Source organism: Salmo trutta, chromosome 35, assembly GCF_901001165.1.
Source record: "Salmo trutta chromosome 35, fSalTru1.1, whole genome shotgun sequence".
Lineage (NCBI taxonomy): Eukaryota > Metazoa > Chordata > Actinopteri > Salmoniformes > Salmonidae > Salmo > Salmo trutta.
The window spans coordinates 16,482,591-16,503,461 of record NC_042991.1 but is presented as its reverse complement, the minus strand read 5'-3'; the positions used below and the strand labels follow the sequence as shown (position 1 = coordinate 16,503,461).

The 20,871-nt window shown below is 44.1% G+C and overlaps 1 protein-coding gene across 1 annotated transcript in view; it reads left to right on the top strand.

Annotated features, from left to right (window-relative positions):
* The window catches only part of tnfrsf21 (tumor necrosis factor receptor superfamily, member 21), a 37,185-nt gene that overhangs the window by 10,113 nt on the left and 6,201 nt on the right, over positions 1-20,871 (top strand). Inside the window, exons 3-4 of the mRNA XM_029733537.1 lie at positions 3,401-3,979; positions 16,153-16,418. Of these exons, the coding sequence (XP_029589397.1) occupies positions 3,401-3,979; positions 16,153-16,418 (845 nt within the window). The remainder of the gene's footprint in view (positions 1-3,400; positions 3,980-16,152; positions 16,419-20,871) is intronic.

The window sequence follows — 20,871 nt, the reverse complement described above, 5'->3', positions numbered from 1 at the left end:
TTCAATCCCAAACTCCTCACTTGCTTGTTCTCCCTCTTGTCCACAAAGGTCATGTCTGTACATTTGTTCTGTAATTGCTTATAGAGGGGAAAGTGGAATAAACTGGATAAACGGCTGCACTTTTACTTAGACACATCACACGCTTAGGAAGACGAGGGTAAGCCATTAAGGCTATACATTCTACAGAGAGATAGGTTCCTTTGTAGTGGCTGTTGTTTTTTCTTCCCAACAGCGAAGTGTTATGTAGCCTGACAGGTCATATTGAAAATGATCACAAAGGTTTCTCATCGGAAACACATATAAGCATTGAAGTGAAACGTTACTCTTTTTTTCTACTAACCAAATATTAGGCTGTCTATAATATATATGTTTTAGCTAGCTAGCTAACATTAGTGTTAGCTAGCTAGCTAATGTTAGCTGGCTGGCTCCCTAGCTGACATCATTATTTGTATTCCAGAGCCGTTTGCTTTTCTAGTTAGAGCCTATTGTTAGCTAGCTAACATTGAACCTTGTTGGTTAGCTCCCAGCACTGTGGCATTGTTGGAACTGTTCATTGTTGTTTAACTAGCTAACGTTAGCTGGCTGGCTCGTTAGCTAACTTTACGTGACGTGTGTACAACACCCGTTGAATATGGCCGGTGTCAGTAAAAGTCTGCAAAAAAGCGTAATGAAATTGTTGCCAGCAGAGCTGGTTAGACTGTTTTCATGTTATCCAGAGGTAAACAAATCATCGGCCAGAGCGTCAAGTGTGCACTCTGAGAGCGAAATGAGATGGGTGGGGTTAAAGCTTAAGAAGGTGTGAACGATGCTGAATGGGTGTAGACAAAGAAGAGCTCTTCACTAGATACCAAAACATTCAAAGGCCATTTTCTCAAAAGTGAGTTTACAAGTTGATCAACTTTCAATGCAGAATTACTTTCCCATTGTCCCTTTGTAGCTCTGCGTCTCTACTTTTATCCAATGTAAAAAACACAATTTCAGATTTTGCTACATACTGTAAGACCGAATCCAGGTGGTGAGTCACATGTGAAAAATGATAAACAGTTTTTTAGGGGTCAGAGAAGACACTCATTCCCAAAAGTAGTTACTCATTGAAAATGTTACTATGGCAACATACACTACCGTTCAAAAGTTTGGGGTCACTTAGAAATGTCCTTGTTTTTGAAAGAAAAGCAAATTTTTTGTCCATTAAAATAACATCAAGTTGATCAGAAATACAGTGTAGACATTGTTAATTAATGTTGTAAATGACTATTGTAACTAGAAACAGCTGATCTTTAATGGAATATCTACATAGGCGTACAGAGCCCCATTATCAGAAACCATCACTGCTGTGTTCCAATGGCACGTTGTGCTAGCAAATCCAAGTTTATCATTTTAAAAGGCTAATTGATCATTAGAAAAGCCTTTTGCGGTTATGTTAGCACAGCTGAAAACTGTTGTAATGATTAAAGAAGCAATAAAACTGGCCTTCTCTGTCCCCCAAAACACCAGTCTCAACGTCAGCGGTGAAGAGGCGACTCCACTTCAGAAAAAATGAAAATATGCTGGAGGATTGCTTGACGCCATCTGTCAAGCATGGTGGAGGCAATGTGATGGTCTGGGGGTGCTTTGGTGGTGGTAAAGTGGGAGATTTGTACAGGGTAAAAGGTATCATGAAGAATGAATTCTATCACTCCATTTTGCAACGCCATGCCATACCCTGCTTAATTGGAGCCAATTTCCTCCTACAACAGGACAATGACCCAAAGCACAGCTCCAAACTATGCAATAACTATTTAGGGAAGAAGCTGTCAGCTGGTATTCTGTCTATAATGGAGTGGCCAGCACAGTCACTGGATCTCAACCCTATTGAGCTGTTGTGGGAGCAGCTTGACCGTATGGTACGTAAGAAGTGCCCATCAAGCAAATCCAAGTTGTGGGAGGTGCTTCAGGAAGCATGGGGTGAAATCTCTTCAGATTACCTCAACAAATTGACAACTAGAATGCCAAAGGTCTACAAGGCTGTAATTGCCGCAAATGGAGGATTCTTTGACGAAAGCAAAGTTTGAAGGACTCAATTATTATTTCAATTAAAAATCATTATTTATAACCTTGTCAACATCTTGACTATATTTCCTATTCATTTTGCAACTCGTGTCATGTATGTTTTCATGGAAAACAAGGACATTTCTATGTGACCCCAAACCTTTGAACAGTAGTGTAGTTCTCAGAGACTAACTAACTATTTAGCTAATGGTTGATGTTGCTGGTGGTTTACAAGTTGATGGACATTTGAGACTGTTAAAATAAACAAATGGCGTCTGGAACTTAAGGAAGCAGCTACAGTATTTCCAGCCACAGGACTGTATAAGTCTCTCTTACATGTTTTCTTCTGCTGGTGCTTTAGTCCACAGTTTAGTCAGTAGTATTTCACAATGTCAACCTACAGTAACAGACCATTAATGCCACTGCTGTTTGTCTTGTGTGTAGATAAATAGCCTCCCACCTAAATTGCACCCTCGTTCAGTGAGAATAGCTGAAGGGGGTGTTCCACTTCCACACGTATTACAGAGATTGCCATGCCTCAGTCTCAACTGTGTCTGTATCAATGACAGGGGAGGGGAAGGAGGCTGTTGCACAAAATTCGCAAAGACAGGACAGTCTGTCCCCATGCAGTGAGGAACTGAAATCAGTGTAGTTGAGATGGTGAGGCTGGTAACACAGCTTGTTTCTGAATTACCTGTGCACAGGGATAACCAATGATCCAGGTGCCAATCCCAAAAGCATCCCCCTATAGGATACCATAATGAAATGCTATCTGTTTAATACTGTAGTGGTAGACAGGGGTATTCCAGCTCAGGGTAAGGGAATTTTTACAGTATATTGATTCTGGTCCAGTGGCGGTTAACACAACTCCCCTATTTATTGGTTGTTTTTGTTTTAACACTAGCCTATAGAGGCAGTGTAGCTTCAACGTTTGTACCTGCAATAGTAATTTATCAGGGTCAATCTAGTTCAATCTCAATTGACTAACAGTGACATGAATGTGTTCAGGCATATTTTGTTGACCTCTTTTCAACTCAAAATCAATTTCCCATTCATCCCCTGCTGAGACTGGAGCTGTAATGGAATTCACTCAATCTTTAGTAGAGTGCTCCTTCTACAGCCACCGCATTTATACAGTAATCTAGTGCTCTTCTTGTGTCAGATTAGATTGGAGAGCACTGCTGGGATCTGGCCAGGGCGGGGCCCTTCCCTTCCTCGGCTGTCCAGCAGATTGCCTGTGGGATTAAAGTTTTACAATTTTGACTACATTTTATTATCTTTCTCCGAATCTCCCTCCCCTTTATCTCTCTCTTTCTCCTCTCCCTTTCTCTCTTTCCCTTTCTATTTGTGGTTGTGTGTCTCTGTGGGTTAGATACCTTCAGCCTGACGACAGCAGGTTCTGAGGTCTTAGAGCTCTTACTGAGTACCACGGGGACTCTACCCAGCTCCAGCAACAGCCATGACTCCACCCCAGCAGGCTCCTACGAGGCCAGCCCCGAAGATGATGGAGAGGTGCTGAACCTGGCCGCTACGGCCGGAGCCCAGGACCCCACACAGACTCCACCACACCTCAAGCACTCTGTGCCAAGTGAGCACCGCCGCACCCACCCGGCAGCCAACAAGCGGGCCATGGACGGCGTGGAGGACGGATCGGAGGTAGGGGTAGGTCAGGGTGTGCAAAGATCAGGGTACAGGCCCACGCGGAGGGGCTCCCCCAGGCCCAGCACTCATACACACTTTGACATCAACGAGCACTTGCCCTGGATGATCGTGCTGCTGCTGCTGCTGGTGCTGGTGGTGATCGTGGTGTGCAGCGTGAAGAGGAGCTCCAGAGTGCTGAAGAAGGGACCAGTTCAGGACCCCAGCAGCATCATTGAGAAAGCTATCCAGAAGAAGACCTGCCCCCCGACACAGACCAAGGAGAAGTGGATCTACTACTCCAATGGACAGGGTGAGTGGACGCTTTATTTTACCTCAAGGTTTATAGAAAGAAATGCAACTTTGTTAATAAGTATTTTTTTATATATAGCCGCATACTTTATAAAGACAGATAACAGAAAACATTCAAACAGATACATTTTTGGTACAAAGATATATTGGCGAGACTTTCAGCCAAGAAGACCGAGCATCTGTTAATCTGTTATAGCACCAGTGGGGAAATCTAAATCCAATCCATTCTGCCCAAGAGAACATGACACATAGCAGAACAGTATAGCTGTTACACAAGCAAGGGCATGGCCTGCAACAGACTGTAACTGCCACCTCCCCACACGCATCTCCCTTTATCTTTATCTTTTTCTACCTCTCCCTTCCTCTGTTGTCTCACTTTCTTTCTCTACTTCTCTCTTTACCCCCTCCCATCCTGCCTTACTCCCTCTATATTTACACCCCCCCACCCCTCAGTCCTCCTCCTTCTCTTCCTCTTTTCATTCTCACTCTGTCTATCTCTCTCTCTTTCTCTCTCTCTCTCTGTGTGTATCTCTGTCTCTCTCGCTCTGTCTGTATCTCTCTCTCTGTGTGTATCTCTGTCTCTCTCACTCTGTCTGTATCTCTCTCTATCTGTATCTGTATCTGTCTGCATATCTCTCTCGCTCTGTCTGTATCTCTCTGTATCTCTCTGTCTGCACATCTCTCTCGCTCTGTCTGTATCTCTCGCTCTCTCTCTCTCTCTCTCTCTCTCTCTGTGTCTGTCTCTCTCTCCCTCTCTCTCTCTCTCTCTCTCTCTCTCTAACTGTCTCTCTGATGTGTCTGGTTGTCTGTAGCCATGGGAGCCGAGGAGGCCACATGGGGCTGCTAGGTTACAGTAGTGAAACCCCAGTACCGCAGCAGGCAGGCAGGAGGAAGATACCGCCAGCCGCATCCTGATGTCAGCCTCAGATATCTATCCGCTTGTAAGCGAGAGAGAGGGAGAGCTCTAACCCAGTGCAGTTCAGTTCAAACCAGATTATTCCAGTTCTCTGTGGTTGGAGAGAAGCTCAACTTTATCATTGCACAGACACATGCCCCCCCCCCCGGGAAAGGGTGGAGTGAGGGCTGGGGAACGCTGGGTGGGCCGCGGCTTTTAAAGTTATGTGTCACTGAAAGTGTCGGTGGTCAGTGCTCCCACCGTGTGAAGTGAAGATCTTAGCACATTGTACCGGTCTGCTCATACCACGTGAGAATGTTCTAGGAATGTATAGTAGGGATGTAGACATTGCGAAGATAGAAAAATACAACTGAAACATGACCAATAGTCTAATCTTCACATTCAGTCTTACTACATTAAACTTCCCTTTTTTGTTATTCATGAAAATACCCTTTGAAAGTATTTCAGTTAGCAATCTGACTGTTCTTTTTTCTTTAACAATTGACTCCTCAAGGAAAGTCCTCAATGATAAACTGCTTTTGCATTCACATGGATTCAGGCTGCTATGTTAGTAGTTTCAGCATTTAAAAATGTTTCCCATACTTTTCTTTACTGTTATAAATAGTAGAGTAGTAATATTTTTATATACATGTCCAGATCAGATACACAAATAATCTTCACTTTTACTGCGTTGTTTATCTACATTCAGTTCCAAAAAAGAGAATTTAATTGTATTTAAAACTTCAAAAAACAAGAGAATTTAGGGCATGTTCTTTAAAAAGGATTACAGAATGTTTATCAAGTAGATGCCGAGTTTTACATTCAGACCGCGTGTGTGTGTGTGTGTGATTACACAGCTATTTACTCTCTCGAGCACAAAACAAAACAGTTTCTTAATTCTTCCAAGGTGTTTAATTGGCTACCCTGAAGGCTTTAATGTCTATTTACTGGAGTAGTTAAAAAGGCATACTAAACAGTGGAATGGGAAATATATATATCTCTATATCATTATTTCATACGAGTCCAGAAAGTGGCGTGAAGGGCAAGCAGGGTGAAAAGAATCCCCCCTGTGGGCCTGCTGTTTACGAACGCCAAACAGGCGGGGAAGTACCCAGGTGGCCGTGCTGCTCAGCTCCAGGGTGGGCCACATGGACAGGCAGCAGGGATAGGACCTGGGCTGTGGCTAGGACTGGGTCGGTTGGGCCTGCTGTGTGGGCTCTGTTGCTTTCACGTGCCTCGGAAATCAGGGCAATTCGATAGGGAAATCTGTAAAATGTCCCTATCATTGTGTACTCTGTGATCTGACAAAGTCATTTCCTTCCTGGATTTGGACAGGCTTTCATATTACTTTTTTTTAATGCAGATTGATTTGAATATGATACCTTACATTCATTTTGTGTTTAGTGTTATTTGAATGACAGCAACATTTTCTACAAAATGATCAAAACTGAGCAAGACACCACAGCACTAGGCAATCAAGAGATTGAAACAATAAAAGTGACTAAGCTGCAAGCTGGTCTTATGTGACCACTTTGTCTCTTCCATTACAATGGCAAGCTTACTTTGTCACCAGCGACAATCCCCAGAGAGGCTCAGAGCAAACTGGACTGGAGGAGAAAAACTGCATGGCTGCCATTGTGGGCTGTTTGTGGCCTTGTTGTCATGCAGCCCACTCAGCTCAGACCTGCTGTGGCTGGTTTGCTGTCTCAATGGAGTTTTCTACTGGAAATATTACATCACCACCACTTCCCATAATAGTCCGTGGTACTGGATAATCGTCAGGTCCTCTACTTGAAATGGATGGAGACTGTGACAATATGTTTGTATTGTGCAGTAGCGATGCTTGGGTAAAATCAGTGGGGAAGGCATGCCATATTGCAACCTACACTGTATGTGTTGTAATAATTGCGTTGTTTGCTGTTAATTGATATGCCTTGCGACCGTGACAGGCCAAGACAATAAGAAGACAGTGGCACAAAACTGGATAGCAATCTCTGTCCACAACGCATGTTGCCTGTAACAAACAGTTACATGACCATCAACATGGTTAAGCAAGTTAATGTTTCCGACATTTTCAGACTGCTAAACAACTATTGATTTAGAACCACAGAGATTTACCGCAAGTCGCAAAGAAAACAGGAGATGCCTCCACTTTTCCAGCACCATTTCAACTTCAACATTTCAACATCATCAAATCTCCTCTGCTTAGTCTAATACAGTGACAACTAAAAGATACCAAAAACTATACTGCTCCAAAAATAAAGGGAACACTTAAACAACACATCCTAGATCTGAATGAAATAAATAATCTTATTAAATACTTTTTTCTTTACATAGTTGAATGTGCTGACAACAAAATCACACAAAAAGAATCAATGGAAATCAAATTTATCAACCCATGGAGGTCTGGATTTGGAGTCACACTCAAAATTAAAGTGGAAAACCACACTACAGGCTGATCCAACTTTGATGTAATGTCCTTAAATCAAGTCAAAATGAGGCTCAGTAGTGTGTGTGGCCTCCATGTGCCTGTATGACCTCCCTACAATGCCTGGGTATGCTCCTGATGAGGTGGCGGATGGTCTCCTGAGGGATCTCCTCCCAGACCTGGACTAAAGCATCCGCCAACTCCTGGACAGTCTGTGGTGCAACGTGGCGTTGGTGGATGGAGCGAGACATGATGTCCCAGATGTGCTCAATTGGATTCAGGTCTGGGGAACGGGCAGGCCAGTCCATAGCATCAATGCCTTCCTCTTGCACGAACTGCTGACACACTCCAGCCACATGAGGTCTAGCATTGTCTTGCATTAGGAGGAACCCAGGGCCAACCGCACCAGCATATGGTCTCACAAGGGGTCTGAGGATCTCATCTCGGTACCTAATGGCAGTCAGGCTACCTCTGGCGAGCACATGGAGGGCTGTGCGGCCCCCCCAAAGAAATGCCACCCCACACCATGACTGACCCACCGCCAAACCGGTCATGCTGGAGGATGTTGCAGGCAGCAGAACGTTCTCCACGGCGTCTCCAGACTCTGTCACGTCTGTCACGTGCTCAGTGTGAACCTGCTTTCATCTGTGAAGAGCACAGGGCGCCAGAGGCGAATTTGCCAATCTTGGTGTTCTCTGGCAAATGCCAAACGTCCTGCACGGTGTTGGGCTGTAAGCACAACCCCCACCTGTGGACGTCGGGCCCTCATACCACCCTCATGGAGTCTGTTTCTGACCGTTTGAGCAGACACATGCACATTTGTGGCCTGCTGGAGGTCATTTTGCAGGGCTCTGGCAGTGCTTCTCCTGCTCCTCCTTGCACAAAGGCGGAGGTAGCGGTCCTGCTGCTGGGATGTTGCCCTCCTACGGCCTCCTCCACGTCTCCTGATGTACTGGCCTGTCTCCTGGTAGCGCCTCCATGCTCTGGACACTACGCTGACAGACACAGCAAACCTTCTTGCCACAGCTCGCATTGATGTGCCATCCTGGATGAGCTGTACTACCTGAGCCACTTGTGTGGGTTGTAGACTCCGTCTCATGCTACCACTAGAGTGAAAGCACCGCCAGCATTCAAAAGTGACCAAAACATCAGCCAGGAAGCATAGGAACTGAGAAGTGGTCTGTGGTCCCCACCTGCAGAACCACTCCTTTATTGGGGGTGTCTTGCTAATTGCCTATAATTTCCACCTGTTGTCTATTCCATTTGCACAACAGCATGTGAAATGTATTGTCAATCAGTGTTGCTTCCTAAGTGGACAGTTTGATTTCACAGAAGTGTGATTGACTTGGAGTTACATTGTGTTGTTTAAGTGTTCCCTTTATTTTTTTGAGCAGTGTATTTAGTCCAGTCAACATCAGTAAAATATGAGTTGGCTATCCATGGTTCTGATCTCTGGTTGTGTGTGTGTGTGTGTGTGTGCGCGTGCGTGTGTTCGTGCAAGTAGAAAAACATGCTGACTCACCCTACTTGTAGAGAAACGCCAATACCATCCTCCTCTCTTTCATGTTGATGAAACAGTCCATCACACTGTCATACAGTACACACTTTTATTTTTTGTTGTCCTAGGCTACCTGGCTAAAATGCTTGCTCGCTAGCCTATCTTCCATTCATGGGCAACTTTAGCTGGTTAACATTAGCCTTCTACATCTAGCTACTGTAAATATTGAACTTCCATCCTCTCAGGCCACGGGCACAACAATGTTGTTGGATCAAAATTGCCGTTATAATCATTGGCCAGTATGGAGAATTAAGTAAAACCACAAGTCCAAATCCCTATCTCCATCCAAGGCTAATTTAGGAATGGGCCGATTTCTGTTAATGATCTCAAAGCGATTTGATAGGAGAGACACCAAATCCAAGCTGGCTTCCCATTTTTGTTGTTGTTGTCAGGACCATTCACAGTTGAGCTCACTCAGTTTAGCTCAAAGCTGATTAAAAAAAATGGACAATCGTTTTTTTGTCAAGGGAGGCCAAATGCTCGCTGGCTTCACTTGCATTCAATGTTACAGGTATGGGGGATTTTCTGGTGCATGTGTTGTGCATCTCAGAGTGGTGAGCACAATCAATGTGGGCTTGGGGGGGAGGCCATTGTTTGTGTGTGTGTGTGTGTGTGTGTGTGTGTGTGTGTGTGTGGGTCAGTGTGAGATTGAGGGAGGCCGTTGCATAGTCCTGTGGGTGTCCTTGGACATGCACCTGCAATATTTGTATCACTTTTTGTATCATTGCTGTGGTTACGCCACTAATATAATCTATTCCCTGGAGTATGTGCCAAGAAGGGGAGGAGAAACCAAGGAAAGATGGACGTAGACAGACTAGAAGTAAGAATAGGGAACAATAGTGTCAGAATACCAAAAGATGTGGCTCATATACATGAAGATGAGTGACTATGTATGTTGTGTCAGACTGAACCTGTATATAAAGAGATCTCTGATTCTGGGACCGGCAGTTGCTCCATGGACAGGCTCGGCTTGTTACTTTGTAATATAGTCTATTATGAATTCACAAGCTCGGGTGTCTAAGATATATTTTTAAGAAGTATTTCCACGACACAGGCGGCAACAATGTCATACTCATTTGAACCAGATAGATGGCTTACACGTAGAGAGACAGGGGTGGTGTTTCACTCGCTCGGTTGCTTTCTCCTGTGAGATGCATTCAGCCTCTTGTGAATTGAAGGAATATTATGAAACCCATAGAGACGAAAGGTAAATTATTTTATGTTATTATTGTTATTTTGGGGAAGCCTGGCTTCCCTTGGCGTCCATGAATACACACCACTGGTATTGTGTGACTCGCTGAGTAACCCGTTGAATAAAGGCGTCAGCGTGCTTCAGTTTGGCTGGCGCCGAACTGAATGAGTGTGGTCGCATACTCCCTTCAAAAAAACCTTTGCTTGAAAAATTTGCTATAGTACTGTTTTTCTAAAATAGTCAGATTTTGATAACTCAAGAAATTTGTCATTCAATTTTACATCTAACTAAGATGTTTGGTGCATTATTTCCCAATGAATAAATGTGCATGAAAATGAGTCATCTCTCATTGAATGACAACAAAGACTTTATTGAAGAATCCCTACTGTTGACCAATCACCGACGAAGGGGCATAGACTTCGTCTTCCGACTTCGGCTTGCCTCAAGAAACAGTTTGTGTGCCCGAACAGCTGAAAAAAAAAACTTACCGAAGTCCAAAACAAACAAAAATGTAGCAAAATGTCATCGTAATATATCCACAAACTCGGCCATTTCGGCTGGGAAGAATGCGTACGCCTTTACCTTACGCATCTGACATGCAGTAGCTAACTTTCTCTGCCCTGCAGGCAACGTTATATTGTTGCTTCATATCTATGTACCATCATCACTGTGAGAACTCAAACTGTTTTACATCTAACTAACAGATTACATTTGGAGTCTTAATTACTTTTAAGCGTTTAAAATAAATCAACCCTGCCCTTCTATTTACTTATTAGCAGCCATTTTAGGTCAGGCATTCTGTAGTTTGAATATAAACAATCTGCCACCGCTGCGTTCATATGCCTGGAAGCTGACATAGCACTGCTGAACACATTCACTAACATACTGAATCATCAGGATTAGATTTATGTAGGTCATCGATTATATCCCACTAAAACAGAGAGGGAATTTCTCCCTAACCAAGCTCTGTCACTTTAAAAAATATATATGTTTCCCCAAAAGCAGATGACAGTAGGCAGACTTGGTAGGAACTGAAAGTGACTGTCACTGTTCTAGATACAGTTGAAGTTGGAAGTTTACATACACCTTAGCCAAATACATTTAAACTCAGTTTTTCACAATTCCTGACATTTAATCATAGTAAAAATACCCTGTCTTAGGTCAGTTAGGATCCACACTTTATTTTAAGAATGTGACATGTTAGAATAATAGTAGAGAGAATGATTTCAGCTTTTATTACTTTCATTACATTCCCAGTGGGTCAGAAGTTTACATTCACTCAATTAGTATTTGTTAGCATTGCCTTTAAATTGTTTAACTTGGGTCAAACGTTTCGGGTAGCCTTCCACAAGCTTCCCACAATAAGTTGGATGAATTTTGGCCCATTCCTCCTGACAGAGCTGGTGTAACTGAGTCAGGTTTGTAGGCCTCCTTGCTCGCACACGCTTTTTCAGTTCTGCCCACAAATTTTCAATGGGATTGAGGTCAGGGCTTTGTGATGGTGTAACGCCCTGGCCATAGAGAGGGGTTTTTGTTCTTTATTTTGGTTAGGCCAGGGTGTTACATTGGGTGGGCGTTCTATGTTCTTTTTTCTAGGTTGGTTTGTTTCGTTGATTTTGGCCGTGTGGCTTCCAATCAGGCACAGCTGTAGTTTGTTGTTGCTGATTGGGAGTCACACATTGTCACAACCGTCGTCAAGAATGGACCAAGGCGCAGCAGGTATGTGGATACTCATGTTTTTTAATTTTAAAAAAAGGAGTAAAGTATCCACTGGACAAAAACAATAAAGACGACAGCAACAGTCTTGCAGGCACATACAACGCAGTGCAAGGACAACTACCCACAATCCCAAAGAAAAACACACCCTTCTATATAGGACTCCCAATCAAAGGCAACTCAACACACCTGCCTTCAATTGGGAGTCCAATCCCCAACACAAACCCTTAACATACAAAAAACCTGCCACATCCTGACCAAAACTGATACAATACCTCCCTCTGCTGATCAGGACGTGACACACATAAGTAGCCTGTTTTTCCTTTGGGTTTTTGTGGGTGATTGTTTCTATCTAGTGTTTTCTGTGTAGAGTTAATCCTGACAGGACTGTTTTGCTGTCGTCTTTTGTTTATTTTTGTAGTGTTCTCTTTTTCAATTAAATTTCAAGATGAACACACATCCTCCGCTGCACCTTGGTTTCATTACTACGACGGCCGTTACAGATGGCCACTCCAGTACTTGACTTTGTTGTCCTTAAGCCATTTTGCCACCACTTTGGAAGTATGCTTGGGGTCATTGTCCATTTGGAAGACCCATTTGCGACCAAGCTTTAACTTCCTGACTGATGTCCTGAGATGTTGCTTCAATATATCCACATAATTTTCCTCCCTCATGAAGCCATCTATTTTGTGAAGTGCACCAGTCCCTCCTGCAGCAAAGCACCCCCACAACATAATGCTGCCACCCCCGTGCTTCACGGTTGGGATGGTGTTCTACGGCTTGCAAGCCTCCCCCTTTTTCCTCCAAACATAATGATGGTCATTATGGCTAAACAGTTCTATTTTTGTTTCATCAGACCAGAAGACATTTCTCCAAAAAGTACGATCTTTGTCCCCATGTGCAGTTGCAAACCGTAGTCTGGCTTTTTTTATGGCGGTTTTGGAGCAGTAGCTTTTTCCTTGCTGAGCAGCCTTTCAGGTTATGTCGATATAGGACTCGTTTTACTGTGGATATAGACACTTTTGTACCTGTTTCCTCCAGCATCTTCACAAGGTCTTTTGCTGTTATTTTCGGATTGATTTGCACTTTTCGCACGAAAGTACGTGCATCTCTAGGAGTCAGAACGCATCTCCTTCCTGAGCGGTATGACGGCTGCATGGTCCCATGGTGTTTATACTTGCATACTATTGTTTGTACAGATGAACATGGTACCTTCGGCGTTTGGAAATTGCTCCCAAGGATGAACCTGACTTGTGGAGGTCTACAATTATTTTTCTGAGGTCTCGGCTGATTTCTTTTGATTTTCCCATGATGTCAAGCAAAGAGGCACTGCGTTTGAAGGTAGGCCTTGAAGTACATCCACAGGTACACCTCCAATTGACTCAAATTATGTCAATTAGCCTATCAGAAGGTTCTGAAGCCATGACATCCTTACCTGGAACTTTCCAAACTGTTTAAAGGCACATTCAACTTAGCGTATGTAAACTTCTGACCCACTGGAATTGTGATACAGTGAATTATAAGTGAAATAATCTGTCTGTAAACAATTGTTGGAAAAATTACTTGTGTCATGCACAAAGTAGATGTCCTAACCGACTTGCCAAAACTATAGTTTCTTAACATGAAGTTTTGTGGAGTGGTTGAAAAATGAGTTTTAATGACTCCAACCTAAGTGTATGTAAACCTCCGACTTCAACTGTATATAAGGTCTGTCGGTCTCATCGTTCAACACAAAGTTATTTCGTGGCATGACTCTGACCCTCCGGGCAGGACAACTGTAGTGGAGCCTTGGCCTCTTCCAGATCATAAGCCAACCACTGCTGGCTTACAGTCAATCTCCCAGCTACAACTGCTCCAAACCGACCTCGTATTATGCACTTTGTATATTTGGGCTTTGATAGTAGACATTAATCAGAGATCACTGTGATCTTTATCAAAATTGAAAAATGTATTATGTTTCTTAACTTTATAGTTATTTCTGCATAATGTTGCCTTTTGTAGGTGGAGCGAAGTTTAGACCAATTCAATTTCACCTCAATTCAATAATGAATTTCAATAAATGTTATATTCAGTTAATGCATTGGAAATCCCCCTGTGTATCAGGTTTAAGGTAAGACCCAGGCGCAGACAGTGTCAAAGTAACACCGTTTATTACTAAAACAGGGGCAGGCAAAAGGACAGGTCAAGGGCAGGCAGAGGTCAGAATCCAGAAAGGTGGGGCAAAGGTACAGGACGGCAGGCAGGCAGGGTCAGGGCAGGCAGGAATGGTCAAAACAAGGAAACAAGAACTATAGCAAAGACAGGAGCAAGGGAGAAAACGGTGGTAGGTTTGAACAAACAAAACAAACTGGCAACAAACAAACAGAGAACACAGGTATAAATACACAGGGGATAATGGTGAAGATGGGCGACACCTGGAGGGGGGTGGAGACAATCACAAAGACAGGTGAAACAGATCAGGGTGTGACACTTTTAATTAAACTTTTGTTTTTGATTTCAATTCATTCAAGTTGAATTATGATGCACAGACTTGTCTTTCAATTGAATATGGTTATGCCTGCAGGGCATGGCACAGGCATGGGTTTTTTCTACACCTGTTTTGAAGCGATCATGTTCTGTTTTGACTGAGTGAAGTTATAACACCTAGTGATGTGTTATATGTCTGCCTGGCAGTCTGAATATAAATTATAGTATTCACGCCTGGTGAATTTCCTGTAGTGACAATTTTTCCCCCAGACATATTTCTATTATTGTGTATGCAAGTCAACATGTTCGGCTGCGTCCCTCAGAAGTGGGACAGCTGGGCAGGGTGCGGTGTATGATATCTTTCAGATAAGATCCATCAGCTTCCGCAAGGCTGTTGCGAGGAGGAGAACCCCATGTTCTCTTTTTCAGCTCGCATCATTTCACACTAAACAAGTTGAGGCCGCTTAGTACTATTTTTACATGAAAACCAGCGAGTCAGCATTTTCTCAAACCTGTCACATAGCCTGCATAACACAATCATCAGTAAAAATGCATTGTATGTCATCTAGCTGCCATGAACAGCAGAGAGAGGCCTTTGTGTCAGCACCAGCCACTCTCACACACGCCTACACTCGTATAAAAAAAGGGTTCAAAAGGGTTCTTCAGCTGTCCCCATAGGAGAACCCTTTTTGGTTCCAGGTAGAACCCTTTTGGGTTCTATGTAGTATGCTCTGTGGAAAGGGTTCTACATGGAACCCAAAAAGGTTATACCTGGAACCAAAAAGGGTTTTTCAATTTAAAGCACAAAAGGCTGGACAGGAGGACAGGCAGGCGATTCCTCAAGGGTCATTGAACCCAGCAGGAGGTTGTCTTCACATACTGAAAATAAAACTTCCTCCATCTGATTGAGACCAATTCAGCTTTATGAGCTGCCTATGTCTTAGGACGGAGTCACACTTAGTCTGTCTGGACAGGGTGTCCAGATCTACATATCTTGCATTACTCATCTCATATGTACTGAAAATACTGTATTTTATACCATCTATTGCATCTTGCCTATGCCACTGTCGTTGCTCATCCGTATATTGATATGTATATATTCTTATTCCATTCCTTACATAGATTTGTGTGTATTAGGTAGTTGTGGAATTGTTAGATATTGCTGCACTGTCAGAACTAGAAGCACAAGCATTTCGCTACACTCGCATTAACATCTGCTAACCATGTGTATGTGACCAATACCATTTGATTTGTTCTGGGTTGTGAAGAGGTGGAGGGTAGTGGTGAACTTCAGATGCATCTGCTGAGGTAACGCTCTGTGACAGATCACTTTCAGAGAGTGGATTCCTGGATTCCACTAGCTCATGATGGTGCATTCCTCATGAGCGCTAACCAGCTAAAACAGTTCTGTTTACCTTCTGAGAGTGTAACACACTCGCATGTGAACACAAGTGCAAGCACACACGCATGTGCACACTCACATACACACTCACTCTCTACAACTCAAATGTTAGATAAAAATGTTTTATTTCATTTTATAAGAAAGGAACAAGGGCCTAGTGTGGTTGAAGATCACCCAATTATTTTGTTGTTGTATCTTATTAGCAATATAAGTCGTTTAGTTGGGTGTTACGTTGAACTGTTCTGACCTTACAATTAAGGAGAAATCAAGTAATCTAATTGCATGCTCTTTTAATGTGACTTCTAAGTAGTTAATGGGCATAATTACTGTAAATAAATAAAAAGGGTTGCAAAGGCAAAATGGGTAAATGATCATATGATGTCTCATGATCAACAAAGGATCCATGTGAATTAGTCAGTGACCTAATAGTCAAGAGGGACTTCCATTGTCCATCCATGGCTCCAGTCCATTCCACACATTGCATAACAATAACCTGTCGTCTTCTCTCTTTACCCAGGTGTGGACATCCTGAAGTTGGTGGCAGCTCAGATTGGCAGCCAGTGGATCGACATGTACCAGTCCCTGGCCAATGCCACAGAGCGCGAGGTGGCAGCCTTCTCCAATGGCTACCAGTCGGACCACGACCGGGCATACGCTGCCCTGCAACACTGGACCATCCGCGACGGGGACGCTAACTTGGCCAAGCTCATCAACGCCCTGCACCGCCACCGCCGCATCGACGTGGTGGAGAAGATACGGGGCGTCATGGAAGACAATCCTCAGGTATGCTCTACTACAGTACCTTGAATCTCTGGCATAAAGAATTTGTTATGTCTCCCAGTGTACTCACCCATCTTGAATCACAGGTGGGCTCTTTGGACTAAATGACATTCCTCACTTATGAGTCTTCAGGCTCTCATATTATCTCATTAAATCTCCAGTGTACCAAGTCACTTCACATGCACACAAACATAGAAATCACATATGGGATGTCAACGTTAGTTTTAAAGCAGTCACAAGCGGGTGGCCAACCCTCCTGCCTTAAGTGCCCTTTTGACTGTCCTGGTTTGGCCTCCTAGTGCTATAGAGGTCAGAGGGTTCAGAGGGAACAGTGGATCGTTCATCGCCATCCACTTTTCTTCTCTTTCTCCCCTCTGTCAGATACATTTCATATTATCCCCATGTCCAGTGTCCTTGTCTGCTCAAGGTTAGATTCTTACAGTTAAGGGCTTGTCAAAGTCCTCTTAGGAAATATATTGAGACCTGTAGATATCTTACAGGCTGCCTTTTGTAATTCTGCTTGTCATCACCACTTAATAATGTTGGTAATATATGGTGTGGTTTATCTCAATCCATGGTGGATGAGATAGCAGGTAATACATCATTTTGTGAGGGGGGAATAGGGAAGCAGAAACGGAGTAGGGAGCATAGTGTGCTGGAGGCTCCTCCCTCCCTCGTCTCCCATGTTCCCTCAGTAAACTCTTGGCCATTTCTACAGGTTTTCTCCTCATTCCATTAAATTAGCACTGGGTCATGTGGTGTAAGTGACGTGAGAGTAAAAAACCACCAGGAAATGATCATACATCCGTCATGTGCCTCATTGGTACCAGACAGAAATATTGCAGACAGAGTGTACTGTAGGTCTACACGTATGCTATTCCTCCTTAGAAAGCTATAAAGTACAACCGTGTGGTTCCATTGACATAAGACTTCCCCAGCCGTGTGAGTCATAAAGGAGGTCTGTGTGTGGTGATTCCACCAGAGTGGGCTGGCTGTCTTATGTGTGGGAGGAATGGAGCCAAGGAGGGAGGGAGAGAGGGAGGAAAGGAGGGAGGGAGAGGATGCATTTTCCTGCTGCCACCCCAGTCTTGTTTATTCATTAAGACACAGTTTGGAGCTAAGCTCCGTGACTGGGTTATTTTTACACAAACCACAGGTGGTGAGCCCCAAACATTGCTAATCTCCCTTCCTCCCCAGTTGATACTCTCTCATTCCAATAGAGTGATTTCATCATAGCTGTAAGGCAAGGAGCCTGAAGAGGAAAGGACAGAGGCTGATCCAGGTTGTGTGTGTGTGTGTGTGTGTGTGTGTGTGTGTGTGTGTGTGTGTGTGTGTGTGTGTGTGTGTGTGTGTGTGTGTGTGTGTGTGTGTGTGTGTGTGTGTGTGTCAGCATGTACATGTAATACAGCATTAAACAAATACAAATATTTCACCAGGTAAGCTAGTTGAGAACAAGTTTTCATTTACAACTGCGACCTGGCCAAGATGAAGCAAAGCAGTGCGACAGAAACAACACAGAGTTAAACATGGAATAAAGAACCGTACAGTCAATAACACAATAGAAAAAAGAAAGTGTGTGTGCAAATGGCAAGGCAATAAATAGGCCATAGTATCAAAGTAATTACAATTTAGCAGATTAACACTGGAGTGATAGATGAGCAGATGATGGTGTGTAAGTAGTGATACTGGTGTGCAAAAGAGCAGCAAAGTAAATAAAACTATATGGCGATGAGGTGGTAGATTGGGTGGGCTATTTACAGATGGAATATGTACAGCTGCAGCGATCGGTTAGCTGCTCAGATAGCTGATGTTTAAAGTTAGTGAGGGAAATGCAAGTCTCCAGCTTCAGCGATTTGTGCAATTTGTTCCAGTCACTGGCAGCAGAGAACTGGAAGGAAAGGCGGCCAAAGGAAGTGTTGGCTTTGGGGATGACCAGTGAGATATACCTGCTAGGCGCGTGCTACGTGTGGGTGTTGTTATTGTGACCAGTGAGCTGAGATAAGGCGGAGCTTTACCTAGCATAGACTTATAGATGACCTGGAGCCAGTGGGTCTGGCGACTAGAGCATACAGGTCGCAGTGGTGGGTGGTATAAGGCGCTTTGGTAACAAAACGGATGGCACTTTGATTGACTACATCCAATTTGCTGAGTAGAGTATTGGAAGCTATTTTGTAGATGACATCGCAGAAGTCGAGGATCGGTAGGATAGTCAGTTTTACTAGGGTAAGTTTGGCGGCGTGAGTGAAGGAGGCTTTGTTGCGAAATAGAAAGCCAATTCAAGATTTGATTTTGGATTGGAGGTGTTTGATATGAGTCTGGAAGGAGAGTTAACAGTCTAGCCAGACACCTAGGTATTTGTAGTTGTCCATGTATTCTAGGTCAGAACCGTCCAGAGTAGTGATGCTAGTCGGGCGGGCGGGTGCGGGCGGCGAACGGTTGAAAAGCATGCATTTGGTTTTACTAGCGTTTAAGAGCAGTTGGAGGCCACGGAAGGAGCGTTGTATGGCATTGAAGCTCGTTTGGAGGTTAGTTAACAGTGTCCAAAGAAGGGCCAGATGTATACAGAATGGTGTTGTCTGCATAGAGGTGGATCAGAGAATCACCAGCAGCAAGAGCAACATCATTGATATATACATTGAAAAGAGTCGGCCCGAGAATTGAACCCTGTGGTACCCCCATAGAGACTGCCAGAGGTCCTGACAACAGGCCCTCCGATTTGATACACTGAACTCTGTCTGAGAAGTAGTTGCCGAACCAGGCGAGGCAGTCATTTGCGAAACCAAGGCTATTGAGTCTGCCGATAAGAATACGGTGATTGACAGTCGAAAGCCAGGTCGATGAAGACTGCTGCACAGTACTGTCTTTTATCGATGGCGGTTATGATATCGTTTAGTACCTTGAGCGTGGCTGAGGTGCACCCATGACCAGCTCGGAAACCGGATTGCGCAGCGGAGAAGGTACGGTGGGATTCGAAATGGTCAGTGATCTGTTTATTAACTTGGCTTTCAAAGACTTTAGAAAGGCAGGGCAGGATGGATATAGGTCTATAACAGTTTGAGTCTAGAGTGTCACCCCCTTTGAAGAGGGGGATGACCGCGGCAGCTTTCCAATCTTTAGGGATCTCGGACGATACGAAAGAGAGGTTGAACAGACTGGTAATAGGGGTTGCAACAATGGCAGCGGATAATTTTAGAAAGAGAGGGTCCAGATTGTCTAGCCCAGCTGATTTGTATGGGTCCAGGTTTTGCACCTCTTTTAGAACATGCAGCTCTTGCCTGTGTCAGCGTGTGTTGGTATGAGTGTGGAGCAGGTTGTCCTCATGTTTCATTTTGCAGATGACCCACTCCTCCAAGTCATGGTCCCAGGGAGAGGTGACCCATAGCTGCTGTGTGAGTCTCTCCTCCAGCCCTCTGTCTCAGCTGGTTAAGGCCTGACTGATGTCACTGCACTGTTAGTGTTAAATGAGGCCTACCCATAAACCACTCATGCTGAAGGGCCTTGGCACAATGTAGTAGTGCACACCAGGACACAGAGAATATTTTCCTGATAATGTCACTGAAAAAACAGTTTTGCCCAACCATATGTTCAAAATACCAAATAATGTGTTTTTTCTTTCCACTGTCTGTTTCATTGCCGCTGATAAAGTCTAGGGCACGTCTTACGATGATTTAGACAGCAAGGAACCTGACTTACAGTACATGTACTTGTTGTGATTTTAAAAGGGCCAGCAGACAAAACACCCTCCTCGCCACCGCAGCTAGAAGTGAAATGAGAACCAATCTGCAGAAGTTGGAGCCTCAATCTGCTCAGCATGTTATGTTGCAGTAGCATATGTGTTTTCTATGGGAAGTGTTTCTGGGGCTGTCTCCCTCTCTCCTCTGTGCCCCAGATAGACACGTTTAAACCTGCTATAAAAGCAGTCAGTCATCTGAATGAGGCATATAGACGCACAGATGAAACAAAAGTTGGCTCTCTGTGGCACGAAAATCCTCAGGTCAACTTCCCATGAACTGCTTTAACAGAATAAGTTTCAAGTTTTATTAGTCGTATGTACAGGATACATATGGTACACACCGTCCAACGAAATGCTTACTTGCAGGTTCCTTCTCGACAATGCAATGTGTGTGTGTCTGTGGGGATGATTGTATGTCTGTGTGGGAGTGTGCGTGAGTGTATGTGTGCTAAGGTGCAGAGAGTCAGTCCAGTTCAAGTGTTCAGCAATCTGATGGCTTGTAGATTGAAACTGTCTCTGAGCCTGTTGGTGTCAGACCTCATGCTCCAATACGTCTGCCCGATGGTAAGGGAGTGAACAGCTCGTGACTGGGGTGTGTGGGGCTCTTGATGATGCTGCGGGACTTCCTCAGGCACCGTTTCGAGTAGATGTCCTGGATGGATGGGAGCACAGTCCCAGTGATGTACTGGACCATCTTCACCACCTGCTGGAGGGCCTTGCGGT